Source organism: Somniosus microcephalus, unplaced genomic scaffold (genome assembly GCF_052327205.1).
Source record: "Somniosus microcephalus isolate GS21.2 unplaced genomic scaffold, FLI_Smic_1.0 unresolved_chr9, whole genome shotgun sequence".
NCBI classification, from domain to species: Eukaryota; Metazoa; Chordata; class Chondrichthyes; order Squaliformes; family Somniosidae; genus Somniosus; species Somniosus microcephalus.
Window position 1 is genome coordinate 19422834 of NW_028225187.1, and position 27358 is coordinate 19450191.

General features: G+C 53.8%; 1 protein-coding gene across 2 annotated transcripts in view; it reads left to right on the forward strand.

Annotated features, from left to right (window-relative positions):
• Window positions 1–27358, forward strand: part of LOC147084862 (myosin-10-like) — a 117523-nt gene that overhangs the window by 66679 nt on the left and 23486 nt on the right. For both annotated transcript variants that reach the window (XM_085979570.1, XM_085979571.1), the window contains 9 exons: window positions 2787–2918; window positions 5080–5286; window positions 7573–7710; window positions 14844–14967; window positions 16050–16221; window positions 17759–17971; window positions 19159–19303; window positions 20237–20443; window positions 23263–23367. In XM_085979570.1, coding sequence (XP_085835696.1) covers window positions 2787–2918; window positions 5080–5286; window positions 7573–7710; window positions 14844–14967; window positions 16050–16221; window positions 17759–17971; window positions 19159–19303; window positions 20237–20443; window positions 23263–23367 — 1443 coding nt within the window. The remainder of the gene's footprint in view (window positions 1–2786; window positions 2919–5079; window positions 5287–7572; window positions 7711–14843; window positions 14968–16049; window positions 16222–17758; window positions 17972–19158; window positions 19304–20236; window positions 20444–23262; window positions 23368–27358) is intronic.

Sequence of the window (27358 nt, forward strand, 5' to 3'; positions counted from 1 at the left end):
TCGCCCCCTCCCTATCTCTGTAACCTCCTCCAGCCCCTACAATTCTCATCCTCCTGTTCAAATCCCTCCATGGCCCTCGCCCCCTCCCTATCTCTGTAACCTCCTCCAGCCTCTACAATTCCCATCCTCCTGTTCAAATCCCTCCATGGCCCTCGCCCCACTCCCTCTCTCTGTAACCTCATCCAGTCCTACAATTCTCATCCTCCTGTTCAAATCCCTCCATGGCCCTCACCCCCTCCCTATCTCTGTAACCTCCTCCAGCCCCTACAATTCTCATCCTCCTGTTCAAATCCCTCCATGGCCCTCGCCCCCTCCCTATCTCTGTAACCTCCTCCAGCCCCTACAATTCTCAGCCTCCTGTTCAAATCCCTCCATGGCCCCTCGCCCCCTTCCTATCTCTGTAACCTCCTCCAGCCCCTACAATTCTCATCCTCCTGTTCAAATCCCTCCATGGCCCTCGCCCCCTCCCTATCTCTGTAACCTCCTCCAGCCCCTACAATTCTCATCCTCCTGTTCAAATCCCTCCATGGCCCTCGCCCCCCTCCCTATCTCTGTAACCTCCTCCAGCCCCTACAATTCCCATCCTCCTGTTCAAATCCCTCCATGGCCCTCGCCCCACTCCCTCTCTCTGTAACCTCATCCAGTCCTACAATTCTCATCCTCCTGTTCAAATCCCTCCATGGCCCTCGCCCCCTCCCTATCTCTGTAACCTCCTCCAGCCCCTACAATTCTCATCCTCCTGTTCAAAGCCCTCCATGGCCCTCGCCCCCCTCCCTATCTCTGTAACCTCCTCCAGCCCCTGCAATTCTCATCCTCCTGTTCAAATCCCTCCATGGCCCTCGCCCCCCCTCCCTATCTCTGTAACCTGCTCCAGCCCCGACAATTCTCTTCCTCCTGTTCAAATCCCCCCATGACCCTCGCCCCCTCCCTATCTCTGTAACCTCCTTCAGCCCCTACAATTCTCATCCTCCTGTTCAAATCCCTCCATGGCCCTCGCCCCCTTCATATCTCTGTACCCTCCTCCAGCCCCTACAATTCTCATCCTCCTGTTCAAATCGCTCCATGGCCCTCGCCCCCCTCCCTATCTCTGTAACCTCCTCCAGTCCCTACAATTCTCATCCTCCTGTTCAAATCCCTCCATGGCCCTCGCCCCCTCCCTTTCTCTGTAACCTCCTCCAGCCCCTACAATTCTCATCCTCCTGTTCAAATCCCTCCATGGCCCCTCGCCCCCTCCCTATCTCTGTAACCTCCTTCAGCCCCTACAATTCTCATCCTCCTGTTCAAATCCCTCCATGGCCCTCGCCCCCTCCCTATCTCTGTAACCTCCTCCAGCCTCTACAATTCTCATCCTCCTGTTCAAATCCCTCCATGGCCCTCGCCCACTCCCTATCTCTGTAACTTCCTCCAGCCCTACAATTCTCATCCTCCTGTTCAAATCCCTCCATGGCCCTCGCCCCCCTCCCTATCTCTGTAACCTCCTCCAGCCCCTACAATTCTCTTCCTCCTGTTCAAATCCCCCCATGGCCCTCGCCCCCTCCCTATCTCTGCAACCTCCTTCAGCCCCTACAATTCTCATCCTCCTGTTCAAATCCCTCCATGGCCCTCGCCCCCTCCCTATCTCTGTAACCTCCTCCAGCCCTACAATTCTCATCCTCCTGTTCAAATCCCTCCATGGCCCGTCGCCCCCTCCCTATCTCTGTAACCTCCTCCAGTCCTCACAATTCTCATCCTCCTGTTCAAATCCCTCCATGGCCCTCGCCCCCCTCCCTATCTCTGTAACCTCCTCCAGTCCCTACAATTCTCATCCTCCTGTTCAAATCCCTCCATGGCCCCTCGCCCCTCCCTATCTCTGTAACCTCCTCCAGCCCTACAATTCTCATCCTCCTGTTCAAATTCCTCCATGGCCCCTCGCCCCCTCCCTATCTCTGTAACCTCCTCCAGCCCCTACAATTCTCATCCTCCTGTTCAAATCGCTCCATGGCCCTCGCCCCCTCCCTATCTCTGTAACCTCCTCCAGCCCCTACAATTCTCATCCTCCTGTTCAAATCGCTCCATGGCCCTCGCCCCCTCCCTATCTCTGTAACCTCCTCCAGCCCCTACAATTCTCATCCTCCTGTTCAAATCCCTCCATGGCCCTCGCCCCCCTCCCTATCTCTGTAACCTCCTCCAGCCCCTACAATTCTCATCCTCCTGTTCAAATCGCTCCATGGCCCTCGCCCCCTCCCTATCTCTGTAACCTCCTCCAGCCCCTACAATTCTCATCCTCCTGTTCAAATCCCTCCATGGCCCTCGCCCCCCTCCCTATCTCTGTAACCTCCTCCAGCCCCTACAACCCCAGAGATCTCTGCGTTCCTCCAATTCTGCCCTCTTGAGCATCCCCGATTTCCATCGCTCCACCATTGGCGGCCGTGCCTTCAGCTGCCTGGGGCCCTGAGCTCTGGAATTCCCTCCCTAAACCTCTCCGCCTCTCTCTCCTCCTTTAAGACGCTCCTTAAAACCGACCTCTTTGACCCAGCTTTTGGTCACATGCCCTAATATCTCCTGATGTGGCTCGGTGTCAAATTGCGTTTGATAATCGCCCCTGTGAAGCGCCCTGGGACATGTTGCTGCGTTAAAGGCCTGGGATAAAAGGGAGCAGTTGTTGTATCTCGGCTCGGGATCCTAACGCGTTAAACGGCTTCCACAAGTCCCCTGTGATTCTGGGGCCCTCGCGTCACACGGGAGGGTGGGGAGGACTCCCGCGGTATCTCGGGCTAACACTGCACCCCGGTCTCTCTCTCTGGCAGGTGAAGCCTCTGCTGCAGGTGACCCGGCAGGACGAGGAGATGCAGGCGAAGGACGACGAGCTGCTGAAGGTCAAGGAGAAGCAGGTCAAGGCCGAGATGGACCTGACGGATCTGGGACGGAAGCACCAACAGGTCAGAGCGCCGCCGCTGCCTCGCTTAGTGTTTGTTCGCTTAGTGTTTAAACCAGGGCAGCACATCGGGCGTGTTGGACGGGACAGTGTAGAGGGAGCTTTACTCTGTATCTAACCCCGTGCTGTACCTGCCCTGGGAGTGTTTGATGGGTCAGTGTAGAGGGAGCTTTACTCTGTATCTAACCCCGTGCTGTACCTGCCCTGGGAGTGTTTGATGGGTCAGTGTAGAGGGAGCTTTACTCTGTATCTAACCCGTGCTGTACCTGCCCTGGGAGTGTTTGATGGGACAGTGTAGAGGGAGCTTTACTCTGTATCTAACCCGTGCTGTACCTGCCCTGGGAGTGTTTGATGGGACAGTGTAGAGGGAGCTTTACTCTGTATCTAACCCGTGCTGTACCTGCCCTGGGCGTGTTTGATGGGACAGTGTAGAGGGAGCTTTACTCTGTATCTAACCCGTGCTGTACCTGCCCTGGGCGTGTTTGATGGGACAGTGTAGAGGGAGCTTTACTCTGTATCTAACCCCGTGCTGTACCTGCCCTGGGAGTGTTTGATGGGACAGTGTCGAGGGAGCTTTACTCTGTATCTAACCCGTGCTGTACCTGTCCTGGCAGTGTTTGATGGGACAGTGTAGAGGGAGCTTTACTCTGTATCTAACCCCGTGCTGTACCTGCCCTGGGAGTGTTTGACGGGACAGTGTAGAGGCAGCTTTACTCTGTATCTAACCCCGTGCTGTATCTGCCCTGGGCGTGTTTGATGGGACAGTGTAGAGGGAGCTTTACTCTGTATCTAACCCGTGCTGTACCTGCCCTGGGAGTGTTTGATGGGACAGTGTAGAGGGAGCTTTACTCTGTATCTAACCCGTGCTGTACCTGCCCTGGGAGTGTTTGATGGGACAGTGTAGAGGGAGCTTTACCCTGTATCTAACCCGTGCTGTACCTGCCCTGGGAGTGTTTGATGGGACAGTGTAGAGGGAGCTTTACTCTGTATCTAACCCATGCTGTACCTGCCCTGGGAGTGTTTGATGGGGACAGTGTAGAGGGAACTTTACTCTGTATCTAACCCGTGCTGTACCTGCCCTGGGAGTGTTTGATGGGACAGTGCAGAGGGAGCTTTACTCTGTATCTAACCCGTGCTGTACCTGCCCTGGGAGTGTTTGATGGGACAGTGTAGAGAGAGCTTTACTCTGTATCTAACCCGTGCTGTACCTGCCCTGGGAGTGTTTGATGGGACAGTGTAGAGGGAGCTTTACTCTGTATCTAACCCGTGCTGTACCTGCCCTGGGAGTTTTTGATGGGACAGTGCAGAGGGAGCTTTACTCTGTATCTAACCCCGTGCTGTACCTGCCCTGGGAGTGTTTGATGGGACAGTGCAGAGGGAGCTTTACTCTGTAACTAACCCTCTGTACCTGCCCTGGGAGTGTTTGACGGGACAGTGTAGAGCGAGCTTCACTCTGTATCTAACCCCGTGCTGTACCTGCCCTGGGAGTGTTTGATGGGACAGTGCAGAGGGAGCTTTACTCTGTATCTAACCCCGTGCTGTACCTGCCCTGGGAGTGTTTGATGGGACAGTGCAGAGGGAGCTTTACTCTGTAACTAACCCTCTGTACCTGCCCTGGGAGTGTTTGACGGGACAGTGTAGAGCGAGCTTCACTCTGTATCTAACCCCGTGCTGTACCTGCCCTGGGAGTGTTTGATGGGACAGTGTAGAGGGAGCTTTACTCTGTATCTAACTCCGTGCTGTACCTGCCATGGGTGTGTTTGATGGGACAGTGTAGAGGAAGCTTTACTCTGTATCTAACCCGTGCTGTACCTGCCCTGGGAGTGTTTGACGGGACAGTGTAGAGGGAGCTTTACTCTGTATCTAACCCATGCTGTACCTGCCCTGGGAGTGTTTGATGGGACAGTGTAGAGGGAGCTTTACTCTGTATCTAATCCCGTGCTGTACCTGCCCTGGGAGTGTTTGACGGGACAGTGTAGAGGGAGCTTTACTCTGTATCTCACCCCGTGCTGTACCTGCCCTGGGAGTGTTTGATGGGACAGTGTAGAGGGAGCTTTACTCTGTATCTAACCCTGTGCTGTACCTGCCCTGGGAGTGTTTGACGGGACAGTGTAGAGGGAGCTTCACTCTGTATCTAACCCGTTTGTCTGTGGTCCCCGGCGCAGCTCGTGGAGGAGAAGAACATCCTGGCGGAGCAGCTGCAGGCGGAGACGGAGCTCTTTGCGGAGGCGGAGGAGATGAGGGCCCGGCTGGCCGGGAAGAAGCAGGAGTTGGAGGAGATCCTGCACGACCTGGAGTCCCGGGTGGAGGAGGAGGAGGAGCGAAACCAGCAGCTGCAGAACGAGAAGAAGAAGATGCTGCAGCACGTGCAGGTCAGGGGGGGCTTTACTCCGCTCGCTTTCCCTCTGGGCGCAACCCCCGCCCGCTTCCCTACACCCTCCCGCTCCCCCTACACCTCTCAAACGCTCACCGAGCTCTCCCCGCCCACTCCCCCATAGAAACATAGAAGATAGTAGCAGGAGTTGGCCATTCGGCCCCTCGAGCCTGCTCCGCCATTCACCGAGATCATGGCTGATCATCCAAATTCAGTACCCTGTCCCTGCCTTCTCCCCATATCCCTTGATCCCTTTAGCCTCAAGAAATATATCCAACTCCTTCTTGAATATATTTAATGAATTGGCCTCTACTGCCTTCTGTGGCAGAGAATTCCACAGGTTCACCGCTCTCTGGGTGAAGAAATTCCTCCTCATCTCAGTCCTAAATGGTCTACCCCTTATCCTTAGACTGTGACCCCTGGTTCTGGACTCCCCCGCCATCGGGAACATCCTTCCTGCATCTAGTCTGCCTAGTCCTGTTAGAATTTTATAAGTTTCAATGAGATCCCCTCTCATTCTTCTAAACTCCAGCGAGTACAAGCCCAATCGACCCAATCTCTCTTCATACGTCATTCCTGCCATCCCAGGTATCAGTCTGGTGAATCTTCGCTGAACTCCCTCCATGGCAAGAACATCCTTCCTCAGAAAAGGCGACCAAAACTGCACACAATACTCAAGGTGTGGTCTCACCAAGGCCCTGTACAACTGCAGCAAGACATCCTTGCTCCTGTACTCGAATCCTCTCGCTACAAAGGCCAACATACCATTTGCCTTCTGAACCGCCCGCTGCACCTGCATGCTTACCTTCAGTGACTGGTGCACAAGGACACCCAGGTCTCGTTGCACTTCCCCTTCTCCCAATCTATTGCCGTTCAGATAATAATCTGCCTACCTGTTTTTGCCACCAAAGTGGATAACCTCGCATTTATCCACATTAAACTGCATCTGCCATGCATCTGCCCAATCACCCAACCTGTCCAAATCGTACTGGAGTTTCTCGGCATCCTCCTCACAGCACACACGCCCTCCCAGCTTTGTGTCGTCTGCAAACTTGGAGATATTACACCTAGTTCCCTCGTCTAGATCATTAATATATATTGTGAATAGCTAGGGTCCTAGGACCGATCCCTGCGGTACCCCACTAGTCACTGCCTGCCACTCGGAAAAAGACCCGTTTATTCCAACTCTTTGCTTCCTGTCTGCCAACCAGTTCTCTATCCAAGTCAATACCTTACCCTCAATCCCATGTGGTTTAACTTTACACGCTAATCTCTTATGTGGGACCTTATCGAAAGCCTTCTGAAAGTCCAAATACACCACATCCACTGGTTCTCCCTTATCTATTCTACCAGTTACATCCTCAAAAAATTCCAGAAGATTTTACCCTCCCCCAGCTCCCCCCGCTCTCTCCCCTCCCCCCTACACCTCTCGAACCCTCCCCCCCGCACTCTCCCCCTCCCCCTACACCTCTCGAACCCTCCCCCAGCTCCCCCCGCACTCTGCCCCTCCCCCCTACACCTCTCGAACCCTCCCCCCGCACTCTCCCCCTCCCCCCTGCACCTCTCGAACCCTCCCCCAGCTCCCTCACACTCTCCTGCTTGCCCTTCCATGCTTCCCACTCCGCCCTCCCTCCTTCTCACCCTCTGCTCCCCTCCGTTTCCCCTCTCGGGGTACGTTCCTGGTTTGATCTGTCTCTCCCTCTCTGTCTCTCTCTCTCTGTCTCTGTCTCTCTCTGTTTCTCTCTGTCTCTCTCTCTCTGTCTCTCTCTCTGTCTCTCTCTCTCTGTCTCTCTCTCTCTCTGTCTCTCTCTCTGTCTCTTTCTCTCTGTCTCTCTCTTTCTCTCTCTCTCTCTGTCTCTCCCTCTCTCTCTCTCTCGGGGTATGGTCCTGGTTTGATCTCTCTCTCTGTCTCTATCTGTCTCTCTCTCTGTCTCTCTCTCTGTCTCTCTCTCTCTCTCAGTCTCTCTCTCTCTCTCTGTCTCCCTCACTGTCTGTCTCTCTCTCTCTCCCTGTCTCTCTCCCTGTCTCTCTCTCTGTCTCTCTCTCTCTGTCTCTCTCTCTGTGTCTCTCTCTCTCTGTCTCTGTCTCTCTCTCTGTCTCTCTCTCTCTCTCTGTCTCTCTCTCTCTCTGTTTCTCTCTGTCTCTCTCTCTCTCTCCCTGTCTCTCTCTCTGTCTCTCTCTCTGTCTCTCTCTCTCTCTCTCTCCCTGTCTCTCTCTCTGTCTCTCTCTCACTCTCTCTTGGTACGGTCCTGGTTTGATTTCTCCGCTCTCTCCCGTGTACTAGGATATCGAGGAGCAGCTGGAGGAGGAGGAAGCTGCTCGACAGAAGTTGCAGCTGGAGAAGGTGACGACGGAGGGGAAGATGAAGAAGATGGAGGAAGATATCATCGTGCTGGAGGATCAGAACTCCAAGCTCATGAAGGTAATGGCCCCAAACATAACTGGCTGGAGTTATACACTGTCTCGCTCTCGCTCTGTCTGTCTCGCTCTCGCTCTGTCTGTCTCGCTCTGTCTGTCTCGCTCTCGTTCTGTCTGTTGGTGAGTATTTCTTTCTCCTTTTCATTACAAGCTTAAATTCTGCAGTTTATATTTTCTTGGGTCTCTGTGGTGTAGTGGGGACAGTTGGTAAATAAGCGCCCTAGAGTATATCTTTAACTGGTGGTATTGAATTAATGTAAATTAATTAAAGGGGTAAGTCATGCCAGGAGAGCCCAGCCCCGTGTTATGCTCCTCTTGCTCTATGTGGGAATTCAGGGACGCTGCCAGTGTCCCTGACGACCACGTGTGCCAGAAATGCATCCAGCTGCAGCTACTAACGGGCCGTATTGAGGCGCTGGAGCTGCGGATGGATGGGTTGTGGAGCATTCACGATGCTGAGAGGGTCGTGGATTACACGTTTGATGAGTTGGTCACGCCGCAGGGTAGGGCTGCACAGGCAGAAGGGAAATGGGTGACCACCAGGCGGAGCAATAGAAGCAGGCAGGTAGTGCAGGGGACCCCTGTGGCCATCCCCCTTTCAAACAGGTATACCAATTTGGATACTGTTGAGGGGGATGACTCACCAGAGGAAGGCAGCAGCAGCCAACTTCCTGACACCAGGGGTGCTTCTGCTGCTCAGGAAGGGAGGAAAAAGAGTGGGAGAGCAATAGTGGTAGGGGATTCTATCATAAGGGGAACAGATAGGCGTTTCTGTGGCCGTAGACGTGACTCCAGGATGGTTTGTTGCCTCCCTGGTGCCAGGGTCAAGGATGTCACTGAACGGCTGCAGGGCATTCTGAAGGGGGAGGGTGAACAGGCAGAGGTCGTGGTTCACATTGGGACCAACGACATGGGTAGGAAGAGGGATGAGGTCCTGCAGCAAGAATTTAGGGAGCTAGGTAGCAGATTAAAGAGTAGGACCTCAAAGGTTGTAATCTCTGGATTACTCCCGGTGCCACGTGCTAGTGAGTATAGGAATAGGAGGATAGAGCAGATGAATGCATGGCTAAAGAGTTGGTGCAGGAGGGAGGGCTTTAGTTTCCTGGATCACTGGGCCTGCTTCTGGGGAAGGTGGGACTTGTACACGTCGGATGGGTTGCACCTGAACCAGAGCGGGACAAATATCCTTGTGGGGAGTGTTTGCTAGTGCTGTTCGGGGGGGTTTAAACTAAAATGGCAGGGGGATGGGAACCTGAGCAGGGAGACAGAGGAAAGGAAAACAGGGATAAAAGCAAAAGATAGGAAGGAGAAAAACAAAAGTGGCAGTCAGAGAAATCAACGGTTTAAATCAAACATGGCCACAGTAAATAATAATTCTAATAGGTCTAAAAGCGTTAAAAAAACAAGCCTGAAGGCTTTGTGTCTTAATGCGAGGAGCATTTGTAATAAGGTGGACGAATTGGCTGCACAAATAGAGGTAAACGAATATGATTTGGTTGGGATTACAGAAACGTAGCTCAAGGAAGGCCAAGACTGGGAACTCAACATCCAGGGGTATTCGATATTCCGGAAAGATAGGCAGAAAGGAAAGGGAGGTGGGGTAGCATTACTGGTTAAAGAAGGGATTAATACAATTGTAATGAAGGATATTAGCTCTGATGATGTGGAATCTGTATGGGTAGAATTGAGAAATACTAAGGGGAAAAAAACATTAGTGGGAGTGGTATATAGACCTCCAAACAGTAAGGCGGAGGTTGGGGATGGCATTAAAAGGGAAATTAAAGAAGTGTGCAATAAGGGCATAGCAGTCATCATGGGTGACTTTAATCTACATATAGATTGGGCTAACCAAATTAGTAACAATACTGTGGAGGAGGAATTCCTGGAGTGTTTATGGGATGGTTTCCTGGACCAATATGTCGAGGAACCAACCAGAGATCAGGCCATCTTAGACTGGGTATTATGTAACGAGAAAGGATTAATTAGCAATCTTGTTGTACGAGGCCCCTTGGGTCGGAGCGATCATAATATGATCGAATTCTTCATTAAGATGGAGAATGAAGTAGTTGACTCAGAGACAAGGGTCCTCAATTTAAATAAAGGAAACTACGATGGTCTGAGGAGCGAGTTGGGTAGGATTGATTGGGGAATGGCACTCAAAGGGTTGACGGTGGATAGGCAATGGCAAACATTCAAAGACCGAATGGATGAGCTACAGAATTTGTTCATCCCAGTTTGGCATAAAAATAAAACAAAAAAGGTGACTCAACCGTGGCTAACAAGGGAAATTAGGAATAGCATAAGATCCAAGGAGAGGACATATAAATTGGCTAGAAAAAGCAATAATCCTGAGGATTGGGAGCAGTTTAGGAGTCAACAAAGGAGGACAAAGGGATTAATTAAGAAAGGGAAAATAGAATATGAGAGTAAGCTATCAGGGAACATAAAAACTGACTGTAAAAGCTTTTATAGATATGTGAAGAGAAAAAGATTGGTGAAGTCAAGCGTAGGTCCCTTACAGTCAGATTCAGGGGAATTTATAATGGGAAACAAGGAAATGGCAGACCAACTAAATACATATTTTGGTTCTGTCTTCACAAAGGAGGACACAAATAACCTCCCAGAGATGCCGGGGAACATAGGGTCTGATGAAAGGGAGGAACTGAAAGAAATCAGTATTTGTAGGGAAATGGTGTTAGGAAAATTGATGGGACTGAAGGCCGATAAATCCCCAGGGCCTGATGGTCTACATCCCAGGGTACTTAAGGAAGTGGCCCTAGAGATAGTAGATGCATTGCTGGTCATCTTCCAGAACTCGATAGACTCTGGAACGGTACCCATGGATTGGCGGGTAGCTAATGTTACCGCACTATTCAAAAAAGATGGTAGAGAAAAGGCGGGGAATTATAGACCGGTAAGCCTGACATCGGTAGTGGGGAAAATGCTAGAGTCTATTATAAAAGATGTAACAGCAGAGCACTTGGAAAGCAGTGACAGGATCGGACAAAGTCAACATGGATTTACAAAAGGTAAATCATGCTTGACTAATCTACTGGAATGTTTTGAGGATGTAACTGGTAAAATAGATAAGGGAGAACCAGTGGATGTGGTGTATTTGGACTTTCAGAAGGCTTTCGATAAGGTCCCACATAAGAGATTAGCGTCCAAAATTAAGGCACATGGGATTGGGGGTAAGGTATTGACTTGGATAGAGAACTGGTTGGCGGACAGAAAGCAAAGAGTTAGAATAAACGAGTCATTTTCCGAGTGGCAGGCAGTGACTAGTGGGGTACCGCAAGGATCGGTCCTAGGACCCCAGCTGTTCACAATATATATTAATGATCTGGACGAGGGAATTGGATGTAATATCTCCAAATTTGCAGACGACACAAAGCCGGGTGGGAGGGTAAGCTGTGAGGAGGATGTCGTGAAACTCCAGTACGATTTGGACAGGTTGGGTGATAGGGCAGAAACATGGCAAATGCACTATAATGTGGATAAATGTGAGGTTATCCACTTTGGTGGCAAAAACAGGAAGGCAGATTATTATTTGAATGGCAATAGATTGGGAGAAGGGGAAGTGCAAAGAGACCTGGGTGTTCTTGTGCACCAGTCGCTGAAGGTAAGCATGCCGGTGCAGCAGGCGGTTAAGAAGGCAAATGGTATGTTGGCCTTTGTAGCGAGAGGGTTTGAGTACAGGAACAAGGATGTCTTGCTGCAGTTGTACAGGGCCTTGGTGAGACCACACCTTGAGTATTGTGTGCAGTTTTGGTCACCTTATCTGAGGAAGGATGTTCTTGCCATGGAGGGAGTGCAGCGAAGATTCACCAGGCTGATACCTGGGATGGCAGGAATGACGTATGAGGAGAGATTGGGTCGATTGGGCTTATACTCGCTGGAGTTTAGAAGAATGAGAGGGGATCTCATTGAAACTTATAAAATTCTGTCAGGTCTGGATAGACTAGATGCAGGAAGGATGTTTCGGATGGCCGGGGAGTCCAAAACCAGGGGTCACAGTCTAAGGATAAGGGGTAAACCATTTAGGACGGAGATGAGGAGGAATTTCTTCACCCAGAGAGTGGTGAACCTGTGGCATTCTGTGGAGGCCAGTTCATTAAATATATTCAAGAAGGAGTTGGATATATTTCTTAAGGCTAAAAGGATCAAGGGATATGGGGAGAAGGCAGGGACCGGGTACTGAATTTGGATGATCAGCCATGATCTCATTGAATGGCGGAGCAGGCTCGAAGGGCCGAATGGCCTACTCCTGCTCCTATCTTCTATGTTTCTATGTCTCGCTCTCGCTCTGTCTCTCTCGCTCTGGCTGTCTCGCTCTGTCTCTCTCGCTCTCGCTCTGTCTCGCTCTGTCTGTCTCGCTCTGTCTGTCTCGCTCTGTCTGTCTCGCTCTGTCTGTCTCGCTCTGTCTGTCTCGCTCTGTCTGTCTCGCTCTGTCTGTCTCGCTCTCTGTCTCGCTCTGTCTCGCTTTCGCTCTGTCTGTCTCGCTCTGTCTCGCTTTCGCTCTGTCTGTCTCGCTCTCTGTCTCGCTCTCGCTCTGTGTCTCGCTCTCGCTCTGTCTGTATGTCTCGCTCTGTCTGTCTCACTCTTGCTCTGTCTCGCTCTTGCTCTGTCTGTCTCGCTCTCTGTCTCGCTCTCTCTGTCTCGCTCTCTCTCTGTCTCTCTCGCTCTCTCTGTCTCTCGCTCTCTGTCTCTCTCGCTCTCGCTGTCTCTCTCACTCTCTGTCTCTCTCGCTCTCTCTCTCTGTCTCTCTCTCTCTGTCTCTCTCGCTCTCTCTCTGTCTCTCTCTGTCTCACTTACAAAAAGGATATTGAGGCACTGGAGAAGGTGCAAAAATTATACCAGAACTGAGAGGTTATAACTATCAGGAAAGATTGAACAGGCTGGGGCTCTTTTCTCTGGAAAAGAGAAGGCCGAGGGGTGACCTGATCGAGGTCTTTAAGATTATGAAGGGTTCGATAGGGTAGACGTAGAGAAGATGTTTCCCCTTGTGGGGGAGACCAGAACTAGGGGCCATCAATAGAAGACAGTCACTAATAAATCCAATGGGGAATTCAGGAGAAACTTCTTCACCCAGAGAGTGGTGAGAATGTGGAACTCGCTACCTCAGGGAGTGGTTGAGGTGAATAGTATAGATGTATTTAAGGGGAAGCTGGATAAACACACGAGGGAGAAAGGAATAGATGGATATGGTGACGGGGTGAGATGGAGAGGGGGTGGGAGGAGGCTGGTGTTGATGGGGTGAGATGAAGAGGGGTGGGAGGAGGCTGGTGTTGATGGGGTGAGATGAAGAGGGGTGGGAGGAGGCTGGTGTTGATGGGGTGAGATGAAGAGGGGTGGGAGGAGGCTGGTGTTGATGGGGTGAGATGAAGAGGGGTGGGAGGAGGCTGGTGTTGATGGGGTGAGATGAAGAGGGGTGGGAGGAGGCTGGTGTTGATGGGGTGAGATGAGGAGGGGTGGGAGGAGGCTGGTGTTGATGGGGTGAGATGAAGAGGGGTGGGAGGAGGCTGGTGTTGATGGGGTGAGATGAAGAGGGGTGGGAGGAGGCTGGTGTTGATGGGGTGAGATGAAGAGGGGTGGGAGGAGGCTGGTGTTGACGGGGTGAGATGAAGAGGGGTGGGAGGAGGCTGGTGTTGATGGGGTGAGATGAAGAGGGGTGGGAGGAGGCTGGTGTTGACGGGGTGAGATGAAGAGGGGTGGGAGGAGGCTGGTGTTGATGGGGTGAGATGAAGAGGGGTGGGAGGAGGCTGGTGTTGACGGGGTGAGATGAAGAGGGGTGAGAGGAGGCTGGTGTTGATGGGGTGAGATGAAGAGGGGTGGGAGGAGGCTGGTGTTGATGGGGTGAGATGAAGAGGGGTGGGAGGAGGCTGGTGTTGACGGGGTGAGATGAAGAGGGGTGAGAGGAGGCTGGTGTTGATGGGGTGAGATGAAGAGGGGTGGGAGGAGGCTGGTGTTGACGGGGTGAGATGAAGAGGGGTGGGAGGAGGCTGGTGTTGATGGGGTGAGATGAAGAGGGGTGGGAGGAGGCTGGTGTTGATGGGGTGAGATGAAGAGGGGTGGGAGGAGGCTGGTGTTGATGGGGTGAGATGAAGAGGGGTGGGAGGAGGCTGGTGTTGATGGGGTGAGATGAAGAGGGGTGGGAGGAGGCTGGTGTTGACGGGGTGAGATGAAGAGGGGTGGGGGGAGGCTGGTGTTGACGGGGTGAGATGAAGAGGGGTGGGAGGAGGCTGGTGTTGACGGGGTGAGATGAAGAGGGGTGGGAGGAGGCTGGTGTTGACGGGGTGAGATGAAGAGGGGTGGGAGGAGGCTGGTGTTGACGGGGTGAGATGAAGAGGGGTGGGAGGGGGTTGTTGTTGATGGGGTGAGATGAAGAGGGGTGGGAGGAGGCTGGTGTTGATGGGGTGAGATGAAGAGGGGTGGGAGGAGGCTGGTGTTGATGGGGTGAGATGAAGAGGGGTGGGAGGAGGCTGGTGTTGATGGGGTGAGATGAAGAGGGGTGGGAGGAGGCTGGTGTTGACGGGGTGAGATGAAGAGGGGTGGGAGGAGGCTGGTGTTGACGGGGTGAGATGTAGAGGGGTGGGAGGAGGCTGGTGTTGATGGGGTGAGATGAAGAGGGGTGGGAGGAGGCTGGTGTTGATGGGGTGAGATGAAGAGGGGTGGGAGGAGGTTGGTGTTGATGGGGTGAGATGAAGAGGGGTGGGAGGAGGCTGGTGTTGATGGGGTGAGATGAAGAGGGGTGGGAGGAGGCTGGTGTTGATGGGGTGAGATGAAGAGGGGTGGGAGGAGGCTGGTGTTGATGGGGTGAGATGAAGAGGGGTGGGAGGAGGCTGGTGTTGACGGGGTGAGATGAAGAGGGGTGGGAGGAGGCTGGTGTTGACGGGGTGAGATGTAGAGGGGTGGGAGGAGGCTGGTGTTGATGGGGTGAGATGAAGAGGGGTGGGAGGAGGCTGGTGTTGATGGGGTGAGATGAAGAGGGGTGGGAGGAGGCTCGGGTGGAGCTCAACCTCCGGCACGGACCAGTTGGGCCGAACGGGCTCTTCCTGTGCTGTGCAAACTCACCGTTGCGTCACTTCTGCCCACCCTTCAGTCGAACTAACCAGTGCGTGTGTGCTCCCCTCTCAGGAACGGAAGCTGCTGGACGAGCGGGTGTCGGACAGCACCTCGCAGCTGCTGGAGGAGGAGGAGAAGGTGAAGAATCTGTCGAAGATGAGGAACAAGCACGAGGCCATCATCGCCGACCTGGAGGGTGAGAACCTGCCACCTCCTTCGCTTAACATGAGAAACAGCAGCGGGGGCTCGGGCCGTGCGGGGACCCCCCTCGAGCCCTGCTCCACCCACCATTCAATGAGAGTGTGGAAAATTACTATTGAACCTGCTTTCCGCCGCTCTTTCAGGCAGCGCATTCCAGATCACAACAACAAAGAAAAAAACTCTCTCTATCTGAAAAGGTTCTTCTTCCCCTCTGTTCTAAATCTGGCAATTATGGCACACTCACTCTCTCTCACGTTTCATTCAGAAGGTTGTGGGTTCGAGCCCCCACTCCCAAGACTCGAGCCCCATAATCCAGGCCCACACTCCCCGGTGCCAGTACTGAGGGAGCACTGCACTGTCGGAGGTAGATGTATATACTCTCGGACTCGAGCCCCATAATCCAGGCCCACACTCTCCGGTGCCAGTACTGAGGGAGTGCTGCACTGTCGGAGGTAGATGTATATACTCTAGGACTCGAGCCCCATAATCTAGGCCCACACTCCCCGGTGCCAGTACTGAGGGAGTGCTGCACTGTCGGAGGTATATATACTCTTGGACTCAAGCCCCATAATCCAGGCCCACACTCCCTGGTGCCAGTACTGAGGGAGCGCTGCACTGTCAGAGGTAGATGTATATACTCTAGGACTCGAGCCCCATAATCCAGGCTCACACTCCCCGGTGCCAGTACTGAGGGAGCGCTGCACTGTCGGAGGTAGATGTATATACTCTAGGACTCGAGCCCCATAATCCAGGCCCACACTCCCCGGTGCCAGTACTGAGGGAGCGCTGCACTGTCAGAGGTAGATGTATATACTCTAGGACTCGAGCCCCATAATCCAGGTCAACACTCCCCAGTGCCAGTACTGAGGGAGCGCTGCACTGTCGGAGGTAGATGTATATACTCTAGGACTTGAGCCAAATATATTGACCTCCGACAGTGCAGCGGACCCTCAGTACTGGTGCCGGGGCGGCGAGGAGTGTGGGCCTGGATTGTGTATCTCCCCGGAGGTGACCAGGTCGATGGCTGTACTGACCCCTGCCTTGTTTCCTCCCCCCCCCCCCCCCCCCCCCAAACAGAACATCTGAAGAAGGAGGAGAAATGCCGTCAGGAGATGGAGAAGGTGAAGCGAAAGCTGGACGGCGAGTCGACGGACCTCCAGGATCAGATCGCCGAGCTCCAGCAGCAGATCGAGGAGCTCAAGTTCCAGCTACTGAAAAAGGAGGAAGAGTTGCAAGCGGCCTTGGGCAGGTAACTGGGCGGACGATCAGTGACTGGGTCATAGAGACATAGAAGATAGGAGCAGGAGTAGGCCATTCGGCCCCTCGAGCCTGCTCCGCCATTTAATGAGATCATGGCTGATCATCCAAATTCAGTACCCTGTCCCTGCTTTCTCCCCATACCCCTTGATCCCTTTAGCCTCACGAAATATATCTAACTCCTTCTTGAATATATTTAATGAATTGGCCTCTACTGCCTTCTGTGGTAGAGAATTCCACAGGTTCACCACTCTCTGGGTGAAGAAATTCCTCCTCATCTCAGTCCTAAATGGCTTACCCCTTATCCTTAGACTGTGACCCCTGGTTCTGGACTCCCCGGCCATCGGGAACATCCTGCATCTAGTCTGCCTAGTCCTGTTAGAATTTTTAAAGTTTCAATGAGATCCCCTCTCATTCTTCTAAACTCCAGCGAGTGCAAGCCCAATTGTCCCAATCTCTCCTCATACATCATTCCTGCCATCCCAGGTATCAGTCTGGTGAATCTTCGCTGCACTCCCTCCATGGCAAGAACATCCTTCCTCAGATAAGGCGACCAAAACTGCACACAATACTCAAGATGCGGTCTCACCAAGGCCTGTACAACTGCAGCAAGACATCCTTGCTCCTGTACTCGAACCCTCTCGCTACGAAGGCCAACATACCATTTGCCTTCTTAACCGCCTGCTGCACCTGCATGCTTACCTTCAGCGACTGGTGCACAAGGACACCCAGGTCTCGTTGCACTTCCCCTTCTCCCAATCTATTGCCGTTCAGATAATAATCTGCCTTCCTGTTTTTGCCACCAAAGTGGATAACCTCACATTTATCCACGTTATATTGCATCTGCCATGCTTCTGCCCAATCATCCAACCTGTCCAAATCATCCTGGAGTTTCTCGGCATCCTCCTCACAGCACACACGCCCGCCCAGCTTTGTGTCGTCTGCAAACTTGGAGATATTACATCTAGTTCCCTCGTCTAGATCATTAATATATATTGTGAATAGCTGGGGTCCAAGGACCGATCCCTGCGGTACCCCACTAGTCACTGTCTGCCACTCGGAAAAAGACCCGTTTATTCCAACTCTTTGCTTTCTGTCCGCCAACCAGTTCTTTATCCAAGTCAGTACCTTGCCCCCAATCCCATGTGCCTTAACTTTACACGCTAATCTCTTATGCGGGACCTTATTGAAAGCCTTCTGAAAGTCCAAATACACCACATCCACTGGTTCTCCCTTATCTATTCTACCAGTTATGTTAGATCCGTGTGTTAATGGAGACACGGAATGCTGGAGTTGATTTAACAAGTGTTTACTGAACAAAGTCTGGAGGTGAACTAACTACACAAGACGCTATACAGGCTTATATACCCGAGTGGTTACTACTGGTACTACAGTATACAGGGGCTTCAAAAACATAGTTCCTCTTAAAGGTACATACACTACAAGTTACATCCTCGAGGATTCGTGTTAAATTTCTTTCTGTCTCTTTCTCCTTCCTCTCCCCCTGCCTCCGTCCTCCTGGGCGGCAGGATCGACGACGAGGTCTCCCAGCGCAACGGCGCCCTGAAGGCTCTGCGCGAGCTGCAGGCCCAGATCGCCGAGCTGCAGGAGGACCTGGACTCGGAGCGGGTAGTGCGCAACAAGGCGGAGAAGCAGAAGCGGGACCTGAGCGAGGAGCTGGAGGCCCTGAAGACGGAGCTGGAGGACACGCTGGACACCACCGCCGCGCAGCAGGAGCTGAGGTGAGGGCCGCCCCCCCCCCCCCCGCCGTAAAGCTCGATGATCAACGAAACCTCCTGGTGGGGCGCTTGCTCGTATGGGGGTGGGGGGGAAGCGCGTGAGGCTCGTTTCTCCCCAAAGTCGGCAGCAACTGGTCATGTTTTGGGCGGGATACCAAACGGGAGCCATTTTGGGCGAGGTACCGAACGGCAGCCATCTTGGGCGAGGTACCGAACAGGAGCCATTTTGAGCAGAGTAACGAACAGCAGCCATTTTGGGCGAGGTACCGAACGGGAGCCATTTTGGGCGAGGTACCGAACGGGAGCCATTTTGGGCGAGGTACCGAACAGGAGCCATTTTGAGCAGAGTAACGAACAGCAGCCATTTTGGGCGAGGTACCGAAAGGGAGGCATTTTGGGCGAGGTACCGAACGGGAGCCATTTTGGGCGAGGTACCGAAAGGGAGCCATTTTGGGTGAAGTACCGAACAGGAGCCATTTTGAGCAGAGTAACGAACAGCAGCCATTTTGGGCGAGGTACCGAAAGGGAGGCATTTTGGGCGAGGTACCGAACGGGAGCCATTTTGGGCGAGGTACCGAACGGGAGCCATTTTGGGCGAGGTACCGAACGGGAGCCATTTTGGGCGAGGTACCGAAAGGGAGCCATTTTGGGCGAGGTACCGAACGGGAGTCATTTTGGGCGGAATACCGAATGGGAGCCAGCTTTGCGTTTCACCCAACCTGGTTTGTGCGCTGCCGTGTGACTGTGTTCTTATTCCACCACCCCCCCCCCCCCCGGTTGCCCAGGGGGTGGGGGGGAAGCGCGTGAGGCTCGTTTCTCCCCAAAGTCGGCAGCAACTGGTCATGTTTTGGGCGGGATACCAAACGGGAGGCATTTTGGGCAGAGTAACGAACAGCAGCCATTTTGTGCGAGGTACCGAAAGGGAGGCATTTTGTGCGAGGTACCGAAAGGGAGGCATTTTGGGCAGAGTAACGAACAGCAGCCATTTTGTGCGAGGTACCGAAAGGGAGGCATTTTGTGCGAGGTACCGAAAGGGAGGCATTTTGGGCAGAGTAACGAACAGCAGCCATTTTGGGCGGAATACCGAATGGGAGCCAGCTTTGCGTTTCACCCGACCTGGTTTGCGCGCTGCCGTGTGACTGTGTTCTTATTCCGCCCCCCACCCCCCCCCCCCAACCGCCGTTGCCCAGGACAAAGCGCGAGCAGGAGGTGTCGGAGCTGAAGAGGGCGCTGGAGGATGATGGCAAGACCCACGAGGCCCAGATCCTAGATATCAGGCAGAGGCACTCTCACGCCCTGGAGGAACTCTCCGAGCAGCTGGAGCAGGCCAGGCGGGTGAGCGCGGGGTGACTTACCCCCATCCCTCCCTCGCTCTCTCTCTGTCTCTCTCTCTCTCACTCTGTCTCTCTCTCTCACTCTGTCTGTCTCTCTCTCTGTCTCTCTCTCTCTCACTCTGTGTCTCTCTCTCTGTTTCTCTCTCTCCCTCTCTGTCTCTCACTCTCTGTTTCTCTATCTCTCTCTGTCTCTCTCTCTCTGTCTCTCTCTCTCTCTGTCTCTCTCTCTCGCTGTCTCTCTCTCTCACACTCTGTCTCTCTCTCTCTCTGTCTCTCTCTCTGTCTCCCTCTCTCTCACTGTCTCTCTCTCTCACTCTGTCTCTCTCTCTGTCTCTCTCTCTCTGTGTCTCTCTCTCCCTCTCTCTCTCTGTCTCTCTCTGTCTCTCTTCCTCTCTCTCTCTCTGTCTCTCTCTCTCACTCTGTCTCTCTCTCTCTGTTTCTCTCTCTGTCTCTCTCTCTGTTTCTCTCTCGCTCTCACTCTCTCTGTCTCTGTCTCCCTGTCTCTCTCTATTTGTGTGTGTGTCTCTCTCTCTCTCTCTCACTGTCTGTCTGTCTCTCTCTCTGTCTCACTCTCTCTCTCTCCCTGTCTCTGTCTCTCTCTCTCTCTGTCTCTCTCTCTCTCTGTCTCTCTCTCTGTCTCCCTGTCTCTGTCTCTCTCTCTCACTCTCTGTCTCTCTCTCTCTCTCTCACTCTCTGTCTGTCTCTGTCTCTGTCTCTCTCTCTCTCTCTCTCTCTGTCTCCCTGTCTCTCTCTATTTGTGTGTGTGTCTCTCTCTCTCTCTCTCTCTGTCTCCCTGTCTCTCACTCTCTGTCTGTCTCTCTCTCTGTCTCACTCTCTCTCTCTCCCTGTCTCTGTCTCTCTCTCTCTCTCTCACTCTCTGTCTGTCTCTCTCTCTCTCCCTCACTCTGTCTCTCTCTCTCTCTGTCTCGGGCAGACCAAAGCCACATTGGAGAAGAGCAAACTGATGGTGGAGAGCGAGAGCCAGGAGCTGGTGAACGAGGTGAAAACCCTGCAGACCTTGCGGGCCGAATCGGAGCACAAGAGGAAGAAGGCCGAGTCCCAGCTGCAGGAGCTGCAATCCCGACTGTTGGAGAGCGACCGAGCCCGGACCGACGTCACAGACCGCGTCCTCAAACTGCAGGTCAGAGCGAGGGGACCGAGCGCCCTGAATTCCTCCATTCCCCGAGCCCCCCTGAACTCCTCCACTCCCCGAGCCCCCCTGAACTCCTCCACTCCCCGAGCCCCCCAAGACCACCGACCCCATCCCCAAACTACAGGTCAGAGCGAGGGGACCATGCCCCCTGAATTCCTCCACTCCCCGAACCCCCAAGACCACCGACCCCGTCCTCAAACTGCAGGTCAGAGCGAGGGGACCGAGCGCCCCCCTGAACTCCTCCACTCCCCGAACCCCCAAGACCACCGACCCCGTCCCCAAACTACAGGTCAGAGCGAGGGGACCGAGCGCCCCCCTGAACTCCTCCACTCCCCGAACCCCCAAGACCACCGACCCCCAAACTGCAGGTCAGAGCGAGGGGACCGAGCGCCCCCTGAACTCCTCCACTCCCCGAACCCCCAAGACCACCGACCCCCAAACTGCAGGTCAGAGCGAGGGGACCGAGCACCCCCTGAACTCCTCCACTCCCCGAACCCCCAAGACCACCGACCCCCAAACTGCAGGTCAGAGCGAGGGGACCGAGCGCCCCCTGAACTCCTCCACTCCCCGAGCCCCCAAGACCACCGACCCCCAAACTACAGGTCAGAGCGAGGGGACCGAGCGCCCCCTGAACTCCTCCACTCCCCGAGCCCCCAAGACCACCGACCCCCAAACTACAGGTCAGAGCGAGGGGACCGAGCGCCCCCTGAACTCCTCCACTCCCCGAGCCCCCAAGACCACCGACCCCCAAACTGCAGGTCAGAGCGAGGGGACCGAGCGCCCCCTGAACTCCTCCACTCCCCGAGCCCCCAAGACCACCGACCCCGTCCCCAAACTACAGGTCAGAGCGAGGGGACCGAGCGCCCCCCTGAACTCCTCCACTCCCCGAGCCCCCAAGACCACCGACCCCCAAACTACAGGTCAGAGCGAGGGGACCGAGCGCCCCCCTGAACTCCTCCACTCCCCGAGCCCCCAAGACCACCGACCCCGTCCCCAAACTACAGGTCAGAGCGAGGGGACCGAGCGCCCCCTGAACTCCTCCACTCCCCGAGCCCCCAAGACCACCGACCCCCAAACTACAGGTCAGAGCGAGGGGACCGAGCGCCCCCTGAACTCCTCCACTCCCCGAGCCCCCAAGACCACCGACCCCCAAACTGCAGGTCAGAGCGAGGGGACCGAGCGCCCCCTGAACTCCTCCACTCCCCGAGCCCCCAAGACCACCGACCCCCAAACTGCAGGTCAGAGCAAGGGGACCGAGCGCCCCCTGAACTCCTCCACTCCCCGAACCCCCAAGACCACCGACCCCCAAACTGCAGGTCAGAGCGAGGGGACCGAGCGCCCCCTGAACTCCTCCACTCCCCGAGCCCCCAAGACCACCGACCCCGTCCCCAAACTACAGGTCAGAACGAGGGGATCGAGCCCCCTGACATGAATCAGTCATTCATGAAAGAAAGACTTATGAAGTAATACTGATTGGCCTGCGGGTGGCGCTGTCCAGGGAGAGTATAAATACTCGGGCATGGGCCCAGCTTGCGCAGCACATTCTTTAACAGGAACTAGTGAAGGACACGACTAGACCTCCATGTTGTAAAACAGTTGATTAAAGCTTTGTTTAACGCTTAGACCAAGTGCCGAGTAGTTTTCTTACGCCACCACCCCCCACCGCCCCCCCCCACCGAACTCCTCCACTCCCCGAGCCCCCCTAAGACCACCGACCCTCTCCTCAAACTGCAGGTCAGAGCGAGGGGATCGAGCGCCCCCCTGAGCTTCTCCACTTCCCCCCGCCCCCCCCCAGGACCACCAACCCCGTCCCCAAACTGCACGTCAGAGCGAGGGGACTGAGCGGCCCCTCCCTGAACTCCTCCACTCCCCGAGCCCCCTCCCTGGGGTTCGCCGGTGACATGACCGGGTGGTGGGAGGGGGAGTCATATCACCTAGGAGCAGGAGTGGGCCATTCGGCCCCTTCGAGCCTGCTCCACCATTCAATAAGATCATGGCTGATCTGATCTTGACCTCAACTCCACTTCCCTGCCCGCTCCCCATAACCCTTTGACTCCCTTACATAGAAACATAGAAGATAGGAGCAGGAGTCGGCCATTCGGCCCCTCGAGCCTGCTCTGCCATTCAATGCGATCATGGCTGATCATCCAAATTCAGTACCCTGTCCCTGCTTTCTCCCCATATCCCTTGATCCCTTTAGCCTTAAGAAATATATCTAACTCCTTCTTGAATATATTTAATGAATTGGCCTCCACTGCCTTCTGTGGTAGAGAATTCCACAGGTTCACCACTCTCTGGGTGAAGAAATTCCTCCTCATCTCTGTCCTAAATGGCTTACCCCTTATCCTTAGACTGTGACCCCTGGTTCTGGACTCCCCCGCCATCGGGAACATCCTTCCCGCATCTAGTCTGTCTAGTCCTGTTAGAATTTTATAAGTTTCAATGAGATCCCCTCTCATTCTTCGAAACTCCAGCGAGTACAAGCCCAATCGACCCAATCTCTCCTCATATGTCATTCCTGCCATCCCAGGTATCAGTCTGGTGAATCTTCACTGCACTCCCTCCATGGCAAGAACATCCTTCCTCAGATAAGGTGACCAAAACTGCACACAATACTCAAGATATGGTCTCACCAAGGCCCTGTACAACTGCAGCAAGACATCCTTGTTCCTGTACTCGAATCCTCTCGCTACGAAGGCCAACATACCATTTGCCTTCTTAACTGCCTGCTGCACCTGCATGCTTACCTTCAATATGGCCCCGGTTTATAACCCTTTGTCTCTCTCTCTCTCACTCTCTGTCGACAGGCGGAACTCGAAACTACCTCGGGAGCTCTGGGCGGCACGGAGTCGAAAGCCATCAAGCTGGCCAAGGAGGTGTCGAGTCTGGAGTCCCACCTTCAGGACACCCAGGTAACGGTCTCCGGGGCGGGCGGGCGAGCTGGGCGGGTTGTTGGAGGCCAGGCTGTCACTGCGAGGGCCCACGGCTCCAGTCCAGCTGCACGGAGAAGGGGGGAGAGCAAGTGACGAGAGCGAGAGACGAGCAAGAGACTTCTGCAGCCCTTCAGGACGTCCCAACACGTTTCACAGCCAGTGAAGTATTATTGAAGTGTGGTCACTGTTGTAATGTGGGAAACGCGGCAGCCAATTTGCGCACAGCAAGCTCCCACAAACAGCAATGTGATGATGTCCAGATCACCTGTTTTAGTGATGTTAGTTGAGGGATACCCCGTGCTGTACCTGCCCTGGGAGTGTTTGATGGGACAGTGTAGAGGGAGCTTTACTCTGTATCTAACCCGTGCTGCACCTGCCCTGGGAGTGTTTGATGGGACAGTGTAGAGGGAGCTTTACTCTGTATCTAACCCGTGCTGCACCTGCCCTGGGAGTGTTTGATGGGACAGTGTAGAGGGAGCTTTACTCTGTATCTAAACCCGTGCTGTACCTGCCCTGGGAGTGTTTGATGGGACAGTGTAGAGGGAGCTTTACTCTGTACCTAACCCGTGCTGTACCTGCCCTGGGAGTGTTTGATGGGACAGTGTAGACGGAGCTTTACTCTGTATCAAACCCCGTGCTGTACCTGCCCTGGGAGTGTTTAATGGGACAGTGTAGAGGGAGCTTTACTCTGTATCTAACCCCGTGCTATAGCTGCCCTGGGAGTGTTTGATGGGACAGTGTAGAGGGAGCTTTACTCTGTACCTAACCCGTGCTGTACCTGCCCTGGGAGTGTTTGATGGGACAGTGTAGACGGAGCTTTACTCTGTATCAAACCCCGTGCTGTACCTGCCCTGGGAGTGTTTAATGGGACAGTGTAGAGGGAGCTTTACTCTGTATCTAACCCGTGCTGTACCTGCCCTGGGAGTGTTTGATGGGACAGTGTAGAGGGAGCTTTACTCTGTATCTAACCACGTGCTGTACCTGCCCTGGGAGTGTTTGATGGGCAGTGTAGAGGGAGCTTTACTCTGTATCTAACCCCGTGCTGCACCTGCCCTGGGAGTGTTTGATGGGACAGTGCAGAGGGAGCTTTACTCTGTATCTAACCCTGTGCTGTACCTGCCCTGGGAGTGTTTGATGGGACAATGTAAAGGGAGCTTTACTGTGTATCTAACCCCGTGCTGTACCTGCCCTGGGAGTGTTTGATGGGGACAGTGTAGAGGGAGCTTTACTCTGTATCTAACCCCGTGCTGTACCTGCCCTGGGAGTGTTTGATGGGGACAGTGTAGAGGGAGCTTTACTCTGTATCTAACCCCGTGCTGTACCTGCCCTGGGAGTGTTTGATGGGACAGTGTAGAGGGAGCTTTACTCTGTATCTAACCCCGTGCTGTACCTGCCCTGGGAGTGTTTGATGGGACAGTGTAGAGGGAGCTTTACTCTGTATCTAACTCCGTGCTGTACCTGCCCTGGGAATGTTTGATGGGACAGTGTAGAGGGAGCTTTACTCTGTATCTAACCCGTGCTGTACCTGCCCTGGGAGTGTTTGATGGGACAGTGTAGAGGGAGCTTTGCTCTGTATCTAACCCGTGCTGTACCTGCCCTGGGAGTGTTTGATGGGACAGTGTAGAGGGAGCTTTACTCTGTATCTAACCCTGTGCTGTACCTGCCCTGGGGGTGTTTGATGGGACAGTGTAGAGGGAGCTTTACTCTGTATCTAACCCGTGCTGTACCTGCCCTGAGAGTGTTTGACGGGACAGTGTAGAGGGAGCTTTACTCTGTATCTAACCCCGTGCTGTATCTACCCTGTGAGTGTTTGATGGGACAGTGTAGAGGGAGCTTTACTCTGTATCTAACCCCGTGCTGTACCAGCCCTGGGAGTGTTTGATGGGGACAGTCATAGAGTCATAGAGTAATACAGCACGGATAGAGGCCCTTCGGCCCATCGTGTCCGCGCCGGCCATCAAGCCCTGTCTAATCTAATCCCATATTCCAGCATTTGGCCCGTAGCCTTGTATGCTGTGGCATTTCAAGTGCACATCCAAATGCTTCTTAAATGTTGTGAGGGTTTCTGCCTCCACAACCCTTTCAGGCAGTGAGTTCCAGACTCCAACCACCCTCTGGGTGAAAAAGTTCTTTCTCAAATCCCCTCTAAACCTCCCGCCCTTTACCTTGAATCTATGCCCCCTAGTTATTGACCCCTCTACTAAGGGGAAAAGCTCCTCAGCATCCATCCTATCTATGCCCCTCATAATTTTGTACACCTCAATCATGTCCCCCCTCAGCCTCCTCAGCTCCAAGGAAAACAAACCCAATCTGCCCAGTCTCTCTTCATAGCTGAAGCGCTCCAGCCCTGGTAACATCCTGGTGAACCTCCTCTGCATCCTCTCCAACGCGATCACATCCTTCCTGTAGTGTGGCGACCAGAACTGCACACAGTATTCCAGCTGTGGCCTAACCAGTGTTTTATACAGCTCCATCATAACCTCCTTGCTCTTATATTCAATGCCTCGGCTAATGAAGGCAAGTATCCCATATGCCTTTTTTACCACCTTATCCACCTGTTCCGCCGCCTTCAGGGATCTGTGTACTTGCACACCCAGATCCCTCTGACCCTCCGTCTTGCCTAGGGTCTTTCCATTCATTGTGTATTCCTTTGCCTTGTTAGTCCCCCCAAAGTGCATCACCTCGCACTTTTCCGGGTTAAATTCCATTTGCCACTGTTCCGCCCATCTGACCAACCCATCTATATCGTCCTGCAGACTGAGGCTACCCTCCTCGCTATTTACCACCCTACCAATTTTTGTATCATCCGCGAACTTACTGATCATACCCTTTACATTCATATCCAAGTCATTAATGTAGACCACAAACAGCAAGGGACCCAGCACCGATCCCTGTGGTACCCCACTGGACACAGGCTTCCAGTCACAAAAACAACCTTCGACCATCACCCTCTGCCTTCTGCCACTAAGCCAGTTTTGTATCCAATGTGCCAAGGCACCCTGGATTCCATGGGCTCTTACCTTCTTGACCAGTCTCCTGTGCGGGACTTTATCGAAGAGGGTGCTTTACTCCGTATCTAACCCCGTGCTGTAGCTGCCCTGAGAGAGTTTAATGGGACAGTGTAGAGCGAGCTTTACTCTGTATCTAACCCCGTGCTGTACCTGCCCTGGGAGTGTTTGATGGGACAGTGTAGAGGGAGCTTTACTCTGTATCTAATCCCGTGCTGTCCCTGCCCTGGGAGTGTTTGATGGGACAGTGTAGAGGGAGCTTTACTCTCTATCTAACCCCGTGCTGTACCTGCCCTGGGAGTGTTTGATGGGACAGTGCAGAGGGAGCTTTACTCTGTATCTAACCTGTGCTGTACCTGCCCTGGGAGTGTTTGATGGGACAGTGTAGAGGGAGCTTTACTCTGTATCTAACCCGTGCTGAACCTGCCCTGGGAGTGTTTGATGGGACAGTGTAGAGGGAGCTTTACTCTGTATCTAACCCGTGCTGTACCTGCCCTGGGAGTGTTTGATGGGACAGTGTAGAGGGAGCATTACTCTGTATCTAACCCGTGCTGCACCTGTCCAGGGAGTGTTTGATGGGACAGTGTAGAGGGAGCTTTACTCTGTATCTAACCCCGTGGTGTACCTGCCCTGGGAGTGATTGATGGGACAGCGAAGAGGGTGCTTTACTCCGTATCTAACCCCGTGCTGTAGCTGCCCTGGGAGAGTTTAATGGGACAGTGTAGAGCGAGCTTTACTCTGTATCTAACCCCGTGCTGTACCTGCCCTGGGAGTGTTTGATGGGACAGTGTAGAGGGAGCTTTACTCTGTATCTAACCCGTGCTGTACCTGCCCTGGGAGTGTTTGATGGGACAGTGTAGAGGGAGCTTTACTCTGTATCTAATCCCGTGCTGTCCCTGCCCTGGGAGTGTTTGATGGGACAGTGTAGAGGGAGCTTTACTCTGTATCTAACCCGTGTTGTA